Here is a 19,162-nt window from a genome sequence, read left to right as displayed (position 1 = left end):
ATCAAAACAACTCACTCTTTCCCAACCTTCATTACTGCTGGCATGTGTTAGATGACAAGTCTTTGACTCACCAAGTTTAATAGGATTATTTGAGGGTTCAGGCTTCTCACCTGTTTTTAGAGATTAGTAAACACCTGTTTGTACCCATTTTCATCCACTCAGATTCTATATTAACTGTCCCTATTAAAGGGTTCTTGAAATTTCTAGGTCCCTACTACTTAAGCTAAGAATAAATAAAACTCACTCCCACTATTTAATAAAATAAATATCTCTGAAAGTTAGTTATATTTGTGATCCACTTTACTTCAAGGAAACACTTACATCATTCCTCTAGTTGAGTTTTTAGAGGATCCACCACATTTTGTGAAAAATTATTTTGTTTTATAAAATAAATTAATAAATTTGGTAGCTCTTGATAAAATAAATAGTCTCTCTGTGTTCTAATTTGGACAGTGTACACGTCATCTAGTTCTAATTGGGATACCAGAAAAAAAGATTGTCTTCAAGTCATTGTAAATAAATAAGCATAATTAATACTTTAAATATGGAGACCAGCAAAATGATGGGTATATTATGCATAGATTACCAAATATTTGGAAGAAAAGGAGGCGCACTTCACATGAAAACTGCTCTAAGGTCACCAATGTTCTTTTCTTTGTATCCATGATGGACTGAAATATTGGTTAACTAAGATTTCCAATTATCAGAGAGCTGGGAAAATTCTCCTGCCCTATATTTGACTGCCAATTCCATGCTACAAAATGCTAAAAGTTGACATGATAGCAAGCCTATAATGGTCTGAAGGTGCTGATTCTAGGTAAGCCTCTACCTCTGACACGTGCATGTGATGTGTACATATTTATTGTGCAAAACTTCACACCTAACCTCGCTTTCTCCTTGACCAGTTTGAGGCTGTTGTAGGCAAGACAGCCTGGCTGGAGAAAGACAGTATGAGGCTTGGGATGGGGCTGACTATTTTGAATAGGCTGCCAGTATTCATTTTTCATGGTTAAGTCATTCCCCCTGATGACAGGGCTGTGAGACTTTTAGGTTACTCAAGCGTAGTACCACACTATTGGGATCCTATAGACTTGCAGCCACATCTGACTCTGCTACTTACCACGTGGCCCTGGATACACTCCTTAACCGTTCAAAAACTCACTTACCTCATCCCTACAATGATGATATCATACCTTTTATAAAATTGTTGAGAGAAATAGAGATGATGCCGCCACATCAACTAGCAAACTGTCTAGCGTACCAGTTTCGTAAAAACCAGTGTCTTAAGATGTGATCACAAGGACCTGAGAGTAAAAATCCAAGTCTCCTGTAATTGGGTTAAGGAATCTTCATCCACAGGTCCCATGTCAAGTTATAGAATCGCTTAAAAATGTGCGAGCTTCTTTTAAGTTCCTTGCTGTTTGTTATTTTATCACTGTATATGGCATGTATTGTAAACCAAATCTACATGAATGTCCGTTATGCCCTTAGCCACTTATGATGTCCATGGAATTTTAATAACCTTTCCATTTATTTTCTGGATACAGATTTCCAGGAATTACAGAAAACTAAAAATTTTTGCATTGCCTTTTTATATATAGCAGAAAATAATATAATTCTACATATGCTGTTTAATATCTTTATATGGTTTTATGTAACCATACTCAGATTCATATTCATAGGCAGGAAAGAACTCATATTTTAAAAAGGATGCATGATTTTTGGACTGTGTGGGAATCTATTTTGGTTCTTCTTTGCTGGGAGATTGTGCATTCTTTATGCCATGTAATGTACTAACTGAAAAGTCATTTTCATGCTTTCATGTTTTTTTCCCTAAGCATATAAAGGTTGAAATGAAGAAAAATTAAAGCCTTGATCATTTTAACTTTAACTTTAAGTTTTGAAAGGTTGAGAAATTATTTCTGAATGTTTACTCACTAATTCTGATTATTTGCATTTTGATCTTTCTCTATTACTTCTTACCTAGGTTACTTGCTGGTTTCAGAAAACCATAAGAGATTTGCAGGAACAAAGTCTAGGTTCCTCTCTTTCAGAAAATGAGGAGCTAATTCGTAAGCATGAGGAACTGATAATAAAAACAAAGGTAAGAGACTTATTAGACACATTAAGAATAATTTTAAAATGCAAGAACTTCTCTTGAATATGCTTCTATGAGTAATTTATAGGAAAATTTAAAAATTCCTTTTCAATAATCTACTATTTACATAAAAATGATCCTGATCACATTAGGAAATACTACTGTGCATTGATTGGACTTCTAGAATATTAATAAACAAAACAATAGCTGTTACAACTACATTTTTTTGAGTAGTTATTATTTGCTGGGCACTATACTAAGGCATGTGAGATACATAATCTAAATTAGCATAAACACCTAAGAGGTAGGTATTATTTTCCTCATTTTATGGATCAAAATAAATAAACAAAACAGAGACTTAGAAGTGCAAAGCAACTTGACCAACGTTATAGATCTTATTTGTGTCTGAGTTGAAATTCAGTTCTAGGCTTATTTAATTCCAAAGCCCAAGCTCTTAAACAGTACACCTTATTAGCCATCTAAAATATCTTATTTCTACAACTGAAGGCTTGTTAACACTGTCACTTTTATAATGAAGGAAGTAGATAGCATTTATTTAGACTTAAATTTCCTCAGCGGGATCATAACACTTTTCTTTGTTTTACTTCAGTTTCTTGCTTCTGTTTGAACACTGCAGAATATTGTAGGTATTCAAAGTGTTTGGTTTGAATGTTTGTATATTTGACCACTTGATGAAAGGTACAGTTACAGAAGACTGTTGACCAGTAATAACTAATCATTTCTTGAGTTCTGAAACATTTTCCAGCATTTCGTTTGTATGTTTAGGAAGTTAAAAGCTATTAATATGTCCTGCAAGCATGGTACATCTGTTGCTAATACACCATTATCATCCAAAGTCCACAGTTTACATGAGGGCTGTCTCTTGGTATTGTACATTCTATGGGTTTGGATAAATGTAAAATGACTCTCGTCCGTCATTAGAGGATCATACACACTGTTTTCACAGCTCTAAAACCCCTCTGTGCTCTTGCCTGTTCCTTGCTTCTTCCCCATCCCCTGGAAGCCACTGAGCTTTTCACCATCTCCTTAGTTTTGCCCTTTCCAGAATTCATACAGTTAGAATCGCGCAGCAGTAACACTTTCACATTGGAGTTTTTCACTTCATAATATGCATTCATGTTTCCTCTGTCTTTTCATGACTTAATAGCCCATTTCTGTTTAGAGCTAAATAATGTTCCATTGTCGGGATGCACCACAATTTATTTATCTATTGCCTACTGAAAAATACCTTGGTTGCTTCCAAATTTTGACAATTATGAATAAAGTTATTATAAATATTCATGTGAAAATGTTTATGTGGACATAAGTTTTCAGTTCATTTGGGTAAATACCAGGAAGCAGGCTTGCTGGATTGTATGGTGAAGATATGTTTAGTTTTGTTAGAAATTCTCTTCCAATGGCTAGACTATTTTCCATTTCCACTAGAAAGGAATGAGCTTTCCTGTTGTTCCACATTATTGCCAGTAAAATAGTAGTTAGTCTTTTAGCCCAAAGATAATCATTATTAATATTTTGCACAGTCCTTTTTAGTTTTTTGACACACAAACCTAAAAGCACACAGCATTAGAGTCATGTTGTTTTTCCCATTTAAAAGTTTACCCTGAGGATTTCCCAATGTAACCTACTATCTTTTAGCAGAAAAATATTCCATTATATGGATAAAATCAAAGTACAGGATTACACATTTTATTATTTAAGCTATATGAATATCCAAGCAAGTATTACAAAAAGGGTTCTAATTCGTGATGACATTATTATGTTCCAGACAAGGCTAATGTTACTCCTTATGTCTTATGGTAGACTTTACTCATAAGTTAAATTTATGTACAGTCTATGTTCAATGCTTTTATTATCTGGGAGCAATGCAATACCTGGAAGTTAACTGTAATGCTATAATGGATTACGTTTACATGGAGAAAAATATGATGAGACCCCTATGACATTCACTATGTAAACTTGGGTACACTTGAACTTTCTGAGTCTCACATTCCTCACCTATAAGGAATGGTTCAAAAATTCAATTAGGAAATATTTCTGAGGAACTACATTTTGGTAGTGCTCCCAAAATGTTGTTTTCTTTTTCATCCATAGTGTAAACTTTCAAATACTTTTCATCTGTGTTTTTCAACAATCTCATTTCTTCTTGGAGGAGAATCCAATTTAATCTGTCCTTAAATAGGAAGCAGCATATTGGATTTTTGTTTGGGTGTGGGTATTAGGAGAGAAATGGAAAATGTTCCTTTCAAAGAAGATTTAACATAGAAACAAGGCATCAAGCTGGGGACTCATTAGTGAAACCCCTATAAATAATCTGGTAGCACAAAGAAAGCAGGTGTTTCAGATACCCACAGTTAAATTGAACAGCAGGGAGCTGGTGTGGATGGCTTGTTAGTCTATATTCAGTAAGTTCTTTCTAAATAAACTTTGAAAATGTCTCTACCATTTCTTACTGGAATAAATGCCAACCAAAAAAATGCAGCAACTGTCAAAACTCTTAATACATGTGACACTTGTTTCAGAAGGTGTTTAAATAATTGTACTCACAGATTTTTAAAACAATCTTTGACTATGGGTAATTATTTAAAATTACACTTCATTGAATATGAAAAGTTATTTTTCTTTTACATATGTAACAGATAATGAAATAGCAGATGTAGATGATTATAAATCACCCTTTGGTTAAGAACCTTAAACTTTTGAATCGTATTAGAAATATACTTGATGCCCCATGCCTTAAATTCAACCTTTGAAGCCCAGAATTAGTCGTAGGATATATTAAAACAGTATATACACAAATACTTGCTCATTAACTCCTCTGAGGAGGCATAATCATTCATCTTCTTTTTTTTTTTTTATTGTTGGGGATTCATTGAGGGTACAATAAGCCAGGTTACACTGATTGCAATTGTTAGGTAAAGTCCCTCTTGCAATCATGTCTTGCCCCCATAATCATCTTCTTAAACATCAGAAATAATGTTTATAGAAGAACTGCCTCAGGAACAGCCTATACAATTGTATTGATGCTGTACAATTCCGTAGCATCAACCTTTGGTTCAGGTCAGGCCCTTTGCAGTTAGTGTGATGGGGGAGTGTGTGTATCAATGCTTCTCAACTCTGGCTTCACCTTAGAGTCACCTGGATGCATTGAAAAATACCAGTCTAGATTTCATTCCCAGAGATTCTGTGTGGGTCTTGGTGGGCATCAAGCTTTTTAAAAAAATTATCATCAATCCTGAACTAGGAAGAAATAGAATTCCTGATCAGACCAATAGTGAATAGTGATATTGAATCAGTAATAAAAAAGTATCCCAACAAAATAAAAAAGCCAAAGGCCAGATGGATTCACAACTGAATTCCACCAAACATACAAAGGAAAACTAATACTGATGTTTTCAAAACTGTTCCAAAAAATTGAGGAGGAAGAAATTCATCGTAATTCATTCTGTAAGGCCAGTATCACCCTGATATCCAAACTAGACAAAGACACAACAAAAAAGATCAATTCCAGACCAATATTCCTGATAATCAGAGATGTAAAAACCTTCAACAAAATGTTAGCAAATCATACTCGATAGCATTTTAAAAGGATAATTCACCATGATCAAGTGGGTTTTATGCCAGGGGTGCAGGATGGTTCAACAAAGGCAAATCAATAAATGTGATACATCACAAAACAGAATTAAGGACAAAAACTATGTAATCATGTCAATGGACATAGAAAAAGCATTCAGTAAAATTCAGCATTGCTTTATGATAAAAATCCTCAACAAACTAGGCATAGAAAGAATATAACTCAAAATGAAAAAGTCCACATACAACAAATCCATAGGCAACATCATACTGAATAGGGAAAAGTTGAAGGCATTCCCCTCAAGAACTGAAATAAGAAACAGATAACCACTTTCACCATTCTTATTCAACATAGTACTAGAAGTCCTTGCCAGAGCAAAAAGGCATGAGAAAAAAATAAAAGGCATCTTACTTTGAAAAGAGGAAGCCAATTATCCTTACTGATGATACAGTCATATATCTAGAAAACACTAGAGATACCACCAAAAACCTCTCACATTTGATAAATTTAGTAAAGTTTCAGGATGCAAAATCAGTGTACAGAAATCAGTAGCATTTCTGTACACCAAAGACATCTATCTGAGAACTAAATTAAGGCAATCCCATTTACAATAGCTACAAAAAATAGAAATACCTAGGAATGTATTTATCCAAAGAGATGAAAGATCGCTATGAGAAAAAAATTGGAGATAACACAAATGGAAAAATATCCCATATTCATGGATCTGAAGAACTAAAACCATTAAAATGACCATAATGCCCAAAGCAGTCTACAGTTTCAATGCAATTCCTATCAAAAGACTTAGATAGTTTTGTAGAATTAGAGAGAAACAATTCTAATGTTCATATGGAACCAGAAAAGAGCCTGAATAGCCAGAACAATCTTGAGCAAAAAGAAACAAAGCTGGGTTATCACATTACCTCACATCAAATTATACTACCAGGCAGTAATAACCAAAACAGCATGGTACTTGTATAAAAAGAGACACAGATCAGTTGAATAGAATAGAGAACCTAGAAATAAATCCACATACTTACGGCCACATGATCTTTGCCAAAGTTGACAAAATTGTACACTAGGGAAAGGATATTCTTTTCAACAAATGGTGATGGGAAAATTGGATTTGTTTCATGCACAAAAATGAAACTTTTTTCTCTATCCTTTATTTCTCACAATATACAAAAATCAATCATCTATCAATAAGATAGATTAAAGACTTTAATATAAAATTTGAAACTGTAAAAAATATTATAAGAAAACCCAAGTAAAAAACTTCTGCCCATAGATTGGCTTAGGCAAAGAATTCATGACTAAGATCTCAAAAGCAGTAGCAACAAAAACAAAAATATACAAGTGAGACTTAATTAAACTACAAAGCTTCTTATACACAACAAAAGAAGTAATCAATGCAGTGAACAGCCAACCTGTGGAATGTGAGAAAATATTTGAAAACTATGTTTCACACGGGGGCTAATATTCAGAATTTATAAGGAATTCAAATAACAACAAAAAATCCTCCAAATAACCCCATTAAAAAGTGGGCTAAGGACATGAATAGACATTTTCAAAAGAAGATAAACAAATCACCAGTAAGCATATGAAAAAAACATTCAATATCACTAAACATCAGAGAAATGCAAATTAAAACCACAATGTGATGCAGTGTTACACTAATCAGAATAGAAATGATTAACAGGCAAAACAAACAAACAAACAAAAAAAACAGATATTGGCAAGAACACAGAAAAAAGGGAACTCATATACCCATTGGTAGGAATATAAATTAGGGCAAATTCTATGGAAAATAGTATGCAGACTTCTTGAAGAACTAAAAATAAAACAATCCAGCAATCCCATCATTGGGTAACCACCCAAAGCAAAAGAAATCAATATACTATAAAGAAGGCACCTGCACCTCTATGCTTATCACAGCACTAGTCACAATAGTAAAGATACTAAATCAACCTAAGTGCCCATTGATAGAGGATTGGATAAAGAAAAATTGGTATATATACACAATGGAATACTATTCAGCCATAAAGATGGACAGAATCATGTCTTTTGCAGCAACATGGATGAAACTGGAGACCATTGTTGTGATCTGAAAATCCACTCGCAGCATGGCAGACTGGGAGTCCCTCTAAGCAGGGACTTTGCCCGACTGCCCAGATCTGGCAGACAAAAGGAGAGAAGGCAAAATTTATATACACACATATATACAGTGTTTTGACCCAGGAGAGAAGACACCATATCAGCCCCTCTGAGGCTAACAGGCACCTCCCTGACCTGATTAGTCAAGAGCTTTTTATTAGGGGGTTGGGGACCTGCAAATACAAGGCAAAAAGTTAGAAGGTAACAGTTTCATGTCTCAATTAAACAGACAGTGTTTTGTTCAAAGAAGAAAGCTATCAGGGTGAAGGACACTGGAGCACTAAATCAGGAACTAAACACCACCATTGTAGGGACTTAATGAGGGAAGGTTACAGCCCACAGGTTAGATGGCTATGGCTTCAGGGTATTTGTTGTTTTTTAGCTTTATTTATACTCCGTCTCTAAGCGCCGATCTCTATCTACACACTTCCCGGACTATTTTCTCATCTTCTCTGCTGGACATTCCAACCCCACTCCCTGAGTCCTGGGGCCATTTTCCCGCCCAAAAATCCTTGGGGGACGCCAGCCTACACTTTCACCCACAGTTATCTTTAGCAAAACAACTCAGACACAGAAAGACAAATACCACATGTTCTCACTTATACATGAGAGCTAATAACATGTACACATGGAAGTACAGTGTGCAGTGATGGACAATGGAGACTCAGAGGAGTGGGTGGGCTGGGGGAGGTGATGGGAGGTTGCTTCGTGGGTAGAATGGGATAGATGCTCTGAAGACTCTGACTTCACCACAATGCACTAAATCAATGTAGCAAAATTTCACTTGCACCCCACGAATATATATATAAACAGAAAATAAAATTTAAGAATGTATTGTCAATCTTAGAATGTTGGAGTTTTACCAAAAAATGAAATCCAGATTTCCTGTTATTTCTAAAACACTGGCAGATCTGGCTTATCAGGCTCACCTTCCCACATAAACATGACTCTTGGCTGGAGCCCAGTAATACTTGTTTCCTTCAGAAAAGGCATGTACACTCCAGTTTGCCACAGTCCCCACCATGCCTTATTGCTTTGCTCTCTCCCGCTTTTGCTTCATTTATTCACACTCTGTGTCTGGCCCCTTGTAAGCATTTGGATTTGAGACCTGTTGTGCAGTGAGATACTGTCTAAGCAAAGCAGTAGCTTAAACTTATTTGCATATTAGAAAATTACCTTGGAAAGAATGTGAATGTTAACAATGGAAGAGAGTGCAATTGAAGATAGAAAAATCACTCAAGAAACTATTGTAGTTTGAAAGAGAATTACTTTAGGTACAGCATGATTTTTTTGAGATAGAGATTATTATTATAATAATCTCCATCCTCAAGGCTTAAAGGAAACTTACAGACTTACTATTCAAGGTATGACTCGCAGACAGCAGCAGTAGCATCTGAGAGCTGTTAGAAAAGTATCCAATGTACTCGGCCCTACTATGAAGCTAAATTATAGCTTTCACATGAAGACTGTAACCCAACTATAACACAAGACTATGGGGAAAGGGCCAAGGAAGGGGAAGGGAGGGGGGAGGTTTTGTTGGAGAGAGGGTAATGGGTGGGGCCACATCTATGGTGCATCTTAGAATGGGTACAGGCGATTGCACTAATGTACACAGCTATGATTTAACAATAAAAATAAAATAAAATAAAGAAATATCTAAAAATGAAAATTAAAACAATAAAAAGAAATAAAAAAAAGAAATGTAGAATCTCAGATTCTACCTATCAAACCTACTTAGACTCTGCGTTTTAACAAATTCCTCAATATTTGTATTCTCACTAAAATTTAAGAGGCACCGAAATGAGGTTTTTCCCTTGTGTTTCATATTTTTGCATATTCTTAATTTTCATAGGTAACAAAAGTATATTGTTTTTAAAGTCCTTGACTAACAATCATTTGTAAAGTTCTTGGGAAGAAACAAGTAGAAAATGATGTACAGAAACATCATCTTCAATGTTTTAATACAACAGCATTTACATTCCTCAACTTCAAGATTAAAACCATCTTCCACAATTCATCATCTAGTCCGATTTTCCAAGTGACTGAAAATATTTTCTGCTTGGGGTGGTGCCTGTGGCTCAAAGGAGTAAGGCGCTGGCCAGAGGTGGCGGGTTCAAACCCAGCCCCAGCCAGAAACTGCAAATATATATATTTATATATATATATATTTTAGATATATATATATTTATATATATATTTTTCTGCTTGTGGCTGAGTTATTTCATAAATTGGTTTTGTGATCTTGGCCCTAAGTTCCTTCAAATAATATTATTTGGAGATCATTAAAAAATTACCAATGTTTAGATCCCATAGAAACTTTATTCAAAGGAAAAAGTCAAGTTTAAAATTACAAAATATTTATAAATATGAAATGAGGAAGTAAAGTAGAATTTCTTGAAAGCTTATTTTGGATAACTTAAATGCATAATTATCATCAATAGAGCTAGTACAAGAAAGTGACTCAAAATACGTTTATTGGGGTTTTTTTATTACAACATACATACATCTTCTCATTTTGGAAAAAAGAAAGAAAACACATAAAACTAAACAAAAGAAAATTAAAATCACATGTAGTATGTGGGGGTACATGGAAATGGAAAGGATATATAAAACATATACATATGAGTATTCTAAAATTGTTATTGTGTCTGTGTATACACTGAATATATGTGTTTATAGGCAAAAATTGTACATGTGTTGTTTTGCAATGTGATTTTTCCAATTAGTGTTATATCATAAGCATTTCCCCATTCTAATACATATTTTAAATATGTTTTTGAAGGATTGCATGTTACCAAATTGTGTAGACATACCACACATTGTTTGAGACAGCCACACATACTGTCTTAGAGCATGGCGGTGGACTGAATGGTACACTCATGAACTACCTGGAGGTTTTAAAAGGCACATTCTGATTCATCAGCTTTGGAGTGGGGCCCTAGTGTCTGCATTTCTAACAAGGTCCAGTGTAATATTGATACTGCTGGCATGTGGACCACCCTTCGGGTAATAAAGGGTATGAAGAAAAGAATGAAGAGTGTGCTGATAGAGTCAAAATACTGGGTCATTGTTAGGATTCAGGAGATATAGAGCTAGATAAAACTTTGAGCCTTTTAATAAGCAGACATTATTGTTTAAACTCAAAATTTAATTTCTTTTGAGGTTATATTTATTCCTACACCCATTACTCAGGTAACTGAAGATCAAAAGATAAATATTTAAATCTCCTGATTGTTCCTTTTTAGAAATACATATATTCCCTCAGAAGTGGCCCTCATATGAAATATTTAGAACAAAAGGAACTACTTGTATGTCTCTCAAGTGGTTCAAGAGGTATGTAGCAATATCCAGAGTTGTAGTTTCCAGGTTATTTTCTGAATATTTTCCAAGTGTTTCGTGTGCATTATTGAATGATTTTCTCCTCATTTCTGCACATACTAACCTAAATATAGAAGCTGACTCTTCTGCTATTTGGAATTTCATTATATCCCCAAGTTCCTTCTCTAAAGATACCTGAAAAAAATGTAGAATCACTATAAAACGTACTGCTTCAGTAAATCAACTCACATCATATCTGATGATTACAAAGAAAATCTATAAAGTGAAACAGTCTGTTTCTCTTATAATGTTTCATCTAATTTAAAAAACAAAGTGGAGCCCGAATCTGAAATATCTCAAGGCAGAAATAGTTCTCCAAACAGTAAGACACCTGCATTAAGGCATGTCACTTCCTCTGTCTTTAATTTAGTGAATAATTTGTTTTACTTATCTGATTTTTTAATGAACTTCCCAATTAAGAGCAAATATCACTGGGCGGTACCTGTGGCTCAAAGGAGTAAGGGGCTGGCCCCATATGCAGCAGGTGGTGGGTTCAAACCCAGCCCCAGCCAAAAACTGCAAAAAAAAAAAAAAAAGTTGATATCATTTTTCACAGAACATAAATTAGAAACAATTTTATTGCTAACATGCAAAGTATATGAAAATAGTATTGAATTTTCCAGCAAGCATTGGGAAAGTCCACAAAATGATGGGATTTTAACACTGGTAACAACATTCTAATCTTAATTTGAAGGTCAATTTGAAGCTTAGTGAAACATATGTTTTCATTTCCAAGGGATGTTTTAATTTAGAAAGTCTCTCGGAAATATCTTTGCCCATCTAAGAAGAGGCTGAGTAGAGAAAGCAAATAAAGAATTTGTACTCTGTAATCACGAGGTTTAAAACTTCCTGCTGGCACCTTGCTTTCGGAATGTTTACTAGCTTGCTAAGTTTAAGTGCTTAGAAAGTATTCTTAGTTTTGATTTTTACAAAAGTTCTTCCTCCTACTCTTCCTCTTCTCCTTCATCCTCCTCCTCCTCCTCTTCCTCTTCTTCTCCTTCTTCCTCCCCTCTTCCTTTCTGTTGTTCTCCTTCTTCTTCATCCTCTTCCTCCTCCCCTCCTCCTCCTCTTCCTCTTCTTCCTGTTCTCCTCTTCCTCTCCTCCTCCTCCTCTTCTTCTCCTTCTTCCACTCCTCTTCCTTTCTGTTGTTCTCCTTCTTCTTCATCCTCTTCCTCTTCGTCCTCTTCTCCCCCTCCTTCTCTGCCTCCTCTTCCTCTTCTTCTTCACTTTCTTTATCCTCCTCTTCCTCTTCTTCCTGTTCTCCTCTTCCTCTCCTCCTCCTCCTCTTCTTCTTCTTCTTCCTCCCCTCTTCCTTTCTGTTGTTCTCCTTCTTCTTCATCCTCTTCCTCTTCGTCCTCTTCTCCCCCTCCTTCTCTGCCTCCTCCTCCTCTTCTTCTTCACTTTCTTTATCCTCCTCTTCCTCTTCTTCCTGTTCTCCTCTTCCTCTCCTCCTCCTCCTCCTCTTCTTCTCCTTCTTCCTCCCCTCTTCCTTTCTGTTGTTCTCCTTCTTCTTCATCCTCTTCCTCCTCCCCTCCTCCTCCTCTTCCTCTTCTTCTTCACTTTCTTTATCCTCCTCTTCCTCTTCTTCCTGTTCTCCTCCTCCTCTTCCTCTTCTTCTCCTTCTTCCTCCCCTTCCTCTTCCTTTTCCTCCTCTTCTTCCTTGGCATTTGTCAGCACTTAAGTAAAAATTCCTGCAAAGCATATACTTCACAGTTACTATTATTGTGATAATATTATAGTATATACCAAGGGTGCCAAACAATGTACACACATTTTAAGAGATGTTATCTAAGTATTACTTTCTGAAATTGAATTGAACTACAATAGCAATGTGTAGTATGACGTTCACTCAAAAGATGGCATAAATCAAATTAATGCTAGCATTACCATGTGATAGGCATGAAGAGGATAGATTTTTCTTTTAAAATGTGTGCATTCTTTTTTGGCACCCTCTATAATATAAACTAATATTATAGTATATGTAATATATTATTATAATTTTTGGCATCCTCTATAAGATATACTAATATTATAGAATATATAATATATGATTATAATGATATTACAGTATGTGTACTATACTGTTACTAAAAGGCATGGTAATAATATTGCTATCACAATATGAGTAAAATTGAGTCTACTTTAAGCAGACACCTGAGAAGCCGTTTTCTTGCGGCTTAACTCAGTCATGCCATAAATCATCTATACTCTTCCTCTGCTAATTTCTCATCCACTTGGTGACTTACTCAATACCCTTTCTCAGCTTTCCTTGCCCTCTTTGCTCCAGAAACCTGTATTTTCAGTTCCTTTCAACTTCCCTCTCCTGTTCCTGCCACATTTTGTTCTGTGGCATCATCTAAAACTGCCGTCATCACAGCCTCCCTTCCTTCTGTTTTTTTCCTAGCTCAGGTCCTTATGCTACTCAGCCTGGATCACAAGGGCTATTGTGAATTAATCTGATCCCTCAGTTTCTCTGTTTCTTCCTCATTCTGAAAGATGAGACAATTGGTATAATTCTTACAGTCAGTTCTACTTCAAATGTAACTTATTTATTATCAGTTAGCCTCACAAATTCCTTTACTTATCATCTGTTAATTCCCTACCCCATCCCTGAAAACAACGAACCCAAAACCTTCGTGCTCTTTTTAAAATTATCAACCACGGAGGAGCCAGGCTTTACTGAACCTCAAGTTGCTTGTTGTTATACAATGAAATTTCTTGCTCTTTTCTCCTCTACCTAAACTTTTTGTTTCTTTTTCAGGGCTTCTCCTCCTTCTATCTGTTTCCCCTCATCTTCAGGGGAAATAGATCCTATTCTAGATCCCACTGGTCCCATCTGCTCCTCACTTGTACGTCTTTACTCTTAACATCTTATTTTTTAGTCTCCCTTCACTCATCGTCCCACCTCCATTCCTCTTTGGCCTGGGGAAGTCCCATCCACTTGTATAAGGTCTCAGCTCAGACATTACTTCCCATGAGAAACTCTTACTAATTCCCCAGACTAAGTTATCTCCATTTCTGTAAGGATCTAGAATGCTCCTCCCCCTCTCCTGGTTGACCCCGATACCCTTCCCTTGGTGCTCTGGCTCCCACTGTCTCTCCCACTTGGATCACCCATTACCTTTTTCCCCATGCCTCCTCTCTGCTCACAGTTGAAACTGTTGCCCACTTTTAAGAGGGCTTCTCAGATTCCCCAAATCAGAACTGATTTCACTTTCTGCTAAACACTTACTTTGTTACCCAGGTGAGTTTGTGCTTTTAAGAGGTATTGAATAATGCTTTTTAGATTGCTCTACATTCAATGTCAGAGAGTTATAGAATGTCCATCCCAGGATTATTTTCTGCTGGCTCATAAATTATTTAGTATGAATAAGAGTCCTGTGCATATACTTAGTGATAAGCTGAAACAAGAGCCTGCAAAAAAAGAAAGATATGTTGAAAAAATTCTAACCTTGACTAGACTTGGTTAGAAGACAAATGATTTCTCCCAGATCATTAGAGGTAAGATTTTTTCTTGTAGTAAAAATACAGTAAATAATTATTAAAAAATATATATATATAAATTTACTAATGAAGTTTAAAATAACCATACAGGCATATGAAAAGTTTGAGAAAGAAAAATCTGATCAGATTTGCAGCTAATATTATTTTTAACACTTTGTTTCTCTTTGAAATCTGGCCCTTTAATCTGAGGCAATGATGTAAAGAAAGTAGAAAGTGGAAAGAAATGCTTTGATTTTTTTGTGAATTAAGACTAAGGATGTCCAACATTACACTGGGGCTATATAAACTGATGGTGGATTGGTATATTAATCATTCAAAGGTGTAGTAGCAGTGATTTTGTTTGTCACTGTATCTTCCACAGCCCAGCCCAGTGAAGTGATTTGTAAAACTCAAGTTACATTTTAAGTTTAGAAGTCATTCATACAATAATGTAATTTTCACAGAGTCAAATTAGTTGAAAGTTTCAAGGCTAAAACTATTATTATATAATCCATCCTTTAATTATCAATATGATTATACATAAACTTTTCTAGGTAAATGATACCTGTTCATTAAATATCTTAAGATATTTTGGATCAATGGTTCCAAAATGTGACTGGTATAAGTATAATTTCCTTGCCCCTGATTTTATTTTAATTATGTATTTATTTATTTATCTCTGGGAGAAAGAATTTCACTCTGTCATCCAGGCTAGAGTGCAGTGGTGTCATTATAGCTCACAGTAATCTCTAACTTCTGGGTTCAAGCAATCCTCTTGCCTAAGCCTCTGGAGGAGCTTGGACTGCTGGTGCCTGCTTCAACACCCAGCTAATTTTTCCATCTTTAGTAGAGATGGGTTATCACTCTTGTTCAGGCTGATCTAGAGCTCCTAAATTCAAGTTCTGGGACTCTTAGCCTCTCAGAGTGCTAGGATTACAGTCGTGAGCTACCGCACCCAGCCCTTGCCCCTGATTTTAAACAAAGTGCTTCACATTTTTAAAATACGTATTTTTTCACCATATCAAGATAAATTATGATTGAGTGGATATGGAGTAAACCTGGAATTGTATGTCTTTAAAACCTTCCCAGGAGAGGCTAACCATCTGTCAGATTTAGGAGCCATTGATTTAGTCTGTATTTGATGTTCACTGTGAATAAAACATTATAAACAGAACCTCTTTTCTATTAGGAGGGAAATCTCCCCCAGAGAGGAACATCACAACCCAATAATTTTCCCCACAGTTGGATGGTACATGTTGAGATTTGGAAAATATGGGGTTCAATAGATTTTCTAAATAATGAAGGAGTAGATCTCTTAAGGACATTGATAAGAACTGAGACCACCTTGTCAGCTCATGGCACAATCTGACTGTAGGCAAAATGTGTTAGATGAAAATGTTTTGGGCGGCGCCTGTGGCTCAAGGAGTAGGGCATCGGTCCCACATGCCGGAGGTGGCAGGTTCAAACCTAGCTCCGGCCAAAAAAAAAAAACCAAAAAAAAAAAAAAAAAGAGAGAGAGAAAATGTTTTGGGAAGCTCGACTTTCATTAAGTATGAGTAAAAATGAAAATGCCAATCAGACTGTTCCATACTTAATCAACTGGAAGGCAGTGTGATTAAGAGGGAAAAGAAATCTGAGGAAAACAAGAACAAGACACCGAAGGAGAAATAATGGTTCTTGGAAAACACAAATCTTGGGACTATTTCCACTCTTCATTTATCATGTAATTAAATTTTCATCTTAAAAACTATGTTGAACTAAGGAAGAAAAAATATACTTCTGCCCAATCAGTATTTTGAAAATTTGCTTATGAGAGTAGTTAGTTGCAATTTTATTTGATTTGCAAACTTTATTTTGCTACACATCCATTTGCTTCAGTATTTATGAGCAATAAACACCCTGCTTTGTGCTGCTGGACTGTGGGCTCCACTCAGTGGCCAAACACTGAAGAAAATAAGGGAATCAGGAGACTTCCAAGTCATGGGCTACTTTGTTTTCTGCAACTTAAAAAATATTGCATGAACTGAGAGTAGATAAAAGCATCAACTAATACTCAGATTAATTTGGTAATATCTGTCATTTCTCTGATAGACTGTCAGTACCAATGTAGGTAAGGTGAATTTATGGATCATACAGCCAATAATCCCAATTTGGGGAGGGCTTAAAATTCAGGAATTTGAAGCACAGCCAATTTGTCACTGAATTAAATGAGTCACTAGAGATGAGTCGCTAGAGAAGCAGAAGTATATAGGTACCAAATGATGGTGACTGTTACTGCGCTGCAGGGACAGGAATGGTCAAAAGGCAAAATGCTCTGCCTGAAGCTACTGAATGAGTCTGGAATAAAGAGTGGACTTCTAGCTCCAGTTCTCTGCTCTCACTCCTGAGCTCCCCTTCATCCAGGAGCTATTACTCTCTGCTTCATAGCTGGGAGGCAAAACAGCACACTTCTTTCATCTCTAGGTGAGACACAAAATCACAGTTCTTCCCACTGGCAAAATCTGCCTGAGCTGGAAAGCATCACAGTGAGGGCAAAGTTCAAATGGCCAGGAGGCCCTGAACCCTGCTGGACACATTGGCGAGTGGGCTGAGACACTTCTCTCCAGGGTGACCTTGCACCCGTAGAGGTCAGCATAGAAATGTCGGGAAGGGAGCGTGAGGAAAAGAAATTGCCGCCCAGCAAGCAATCCAACTCGACGTCAACAGAAAATCTCGGCTTTTGAAGGGCTCAGTGCTACTCTTCAAATGCACAAACACTTCTTTAGAAAAAAAAATTCTGCTCAAAGCAGACTTTCAAATATTCTCTGATTAAAATTGCCAGGTTTATTTTGTTTGTACCATCTGCTAATGCAATCATGTAAAATTCTATGATTTTGTGTCAATGAGTTAATTCTCCTTGTGCTGAACCAAATGGGATCGTAGATTTAGGGATTAAGTAAGAAATGGGCTGTAGCTAATGAGATGGCCTAGGAATTAGCCACGCTTCAGGAACTATATGTAAACTCTCAACACTTGCTTAGGCCACATCTGATTTTGGTCCATAATCTCCACAATTGATATTTTTTAGTAGTTTACAAATATATCTCCTATTGCTTCTTGTCTATATTTCCTTCACTTAAAATTTGCATTCTGAAGTCAAGCTTATGATGAAAATTTACTACATGGTGGTGGATCATTAAATCCCCCCCCCCATGTACAGGGACGTTTTTGTATGAATAAGAGATAACTAATATACCATGATTATTATTTTTTTCTTTTCAATTGGAGTAGCTAACATTTTACTTTTTGAATCTCCTTGCTGGATAATTTTTGTGCCAATCTGTAACTTCATTTAAAGAGCTAACCTGGGACTGGGTAGAAAAAAAAAAAAAAAGGAAAGAAAAAATATTTTTCGCCTTCTTGTCTATCAGCACTAATCCTCTTAAAAGTACCTTTTCAATCAAGAGATCCAAGAGAAGCTCAATTTCCTTAGCAAATGGAATACTGAAAGGTGCAGTTAAAAAGGTTCCTACTGTGAGTGAAAAATGAAAATAATGGAGCAACCTGTGGAGACCCTCTGAGCCCAGGAACATACAGGGCCACATGTCCTTATTGGGTCAGAGATATGCACACGTCTCTGTCACATTGAAAAGCCAAGAAAGTGGCAGGCTTTGCTTTTCCATTGGTGGGGACAAGTACTGGAAATATTTCATTGCAAAGTGACTGAAACCCTGTTAGAGGTTTAACACTTAGCAGGCAGGCAGCAACAACCTAGGGAAAATGGGTCAAGATTTTCTTCGCGGGGCTCCTCCAGCCTTGACAAGGGTGACAACTATATTTTTCAAATAGTGTGATGGAGACAGATGACTCTGGAAAGTTTTATCTTAAAAGTAAAATAGTGGAAGCATCCCCTAGGAGAAAGGCCTGGGGAAATCCATCATCAGAATGGTTTAGAAATGCATCCGAAACTGCCTATACATTGCCCAAAGAAAACAGAACCAATTTTCTGAGAAGATTGAATAGAAATATTGAATGGACCTGGCTTCATTTAATACCCACAGAGCTCATGTGAAAATGTAATTAAGAAGACTGGGGATAGAGAATAAAAAAAAAAGATAAGAGGCACAAAATGGTCCTTTACAGCTTCTTTGCAAGGTCACAGCCCACTTTTCATAGCATGATATGAAGCACAAGGTTAAAGTGGGTTTTCAAAGGCTTGGCTGCACTCCAGAAGTCTCTCTTCAATGTTGTTTGTAAAATTTATATTAAAGGCACATTTATGAGCATTGGTAGAAAACAGGTATTTTTTTTTTTCTTATACAAAGAGAAGTGCTTTATCATTTTCGTCCAATGGCTAAGCAAACTAAGCCTTAGTTTGGACTGTAAATTTTCAATTATATCTGTAATTGCTTCAGGTTTATTTTAAAGTTGTGAAGCTTCTGATTTCTTATCAGAAAACCCCAGGATTGTATAAAACTTTT

General features: G+C 36.1%; 1 protein-coding gene across 1 annotated transcript in view; it reads left to right on the top strand.

The window, feature by feature from the left end:
* CCDC141 (coiled-coil domain containing 141) overlaps nucleotides 1-19,162 on the top strand; it is a 211,299-nt gene that overhangs the window by 76,099 nt on the left and 116,038 nt on the right. Inside the window, exon 7 of the mRNA XM_053598213.1 lies at nucleotides 1,988-2,104. Within this exon, the coding sequence (XP_053454188.1) occupies nucleotides 1,988-2,104 (117 nt within the window). The remainder of the gene's footprint in view (nucleotides 1-1,987; nucleotides 2,105-19,162) is intronic.

The sequence above is a fragment of the Nycticebus coucang genome, chromosome 7 (assembly GCF_027406575.1).
Source record: "Nycticebus coucang isolate mNycCou1 chromosome 7, mNycCou1.pri, whole genome shotgun sequence".
NCBI lineage: Eukaryota > Metazoa > Chordata > Mammalia > Primates > Lorisidae > Nycticebus > Nycticebus coucang.
This window is presented reverse-complemented; position numbering and strand designations above follow the sequence as displayed.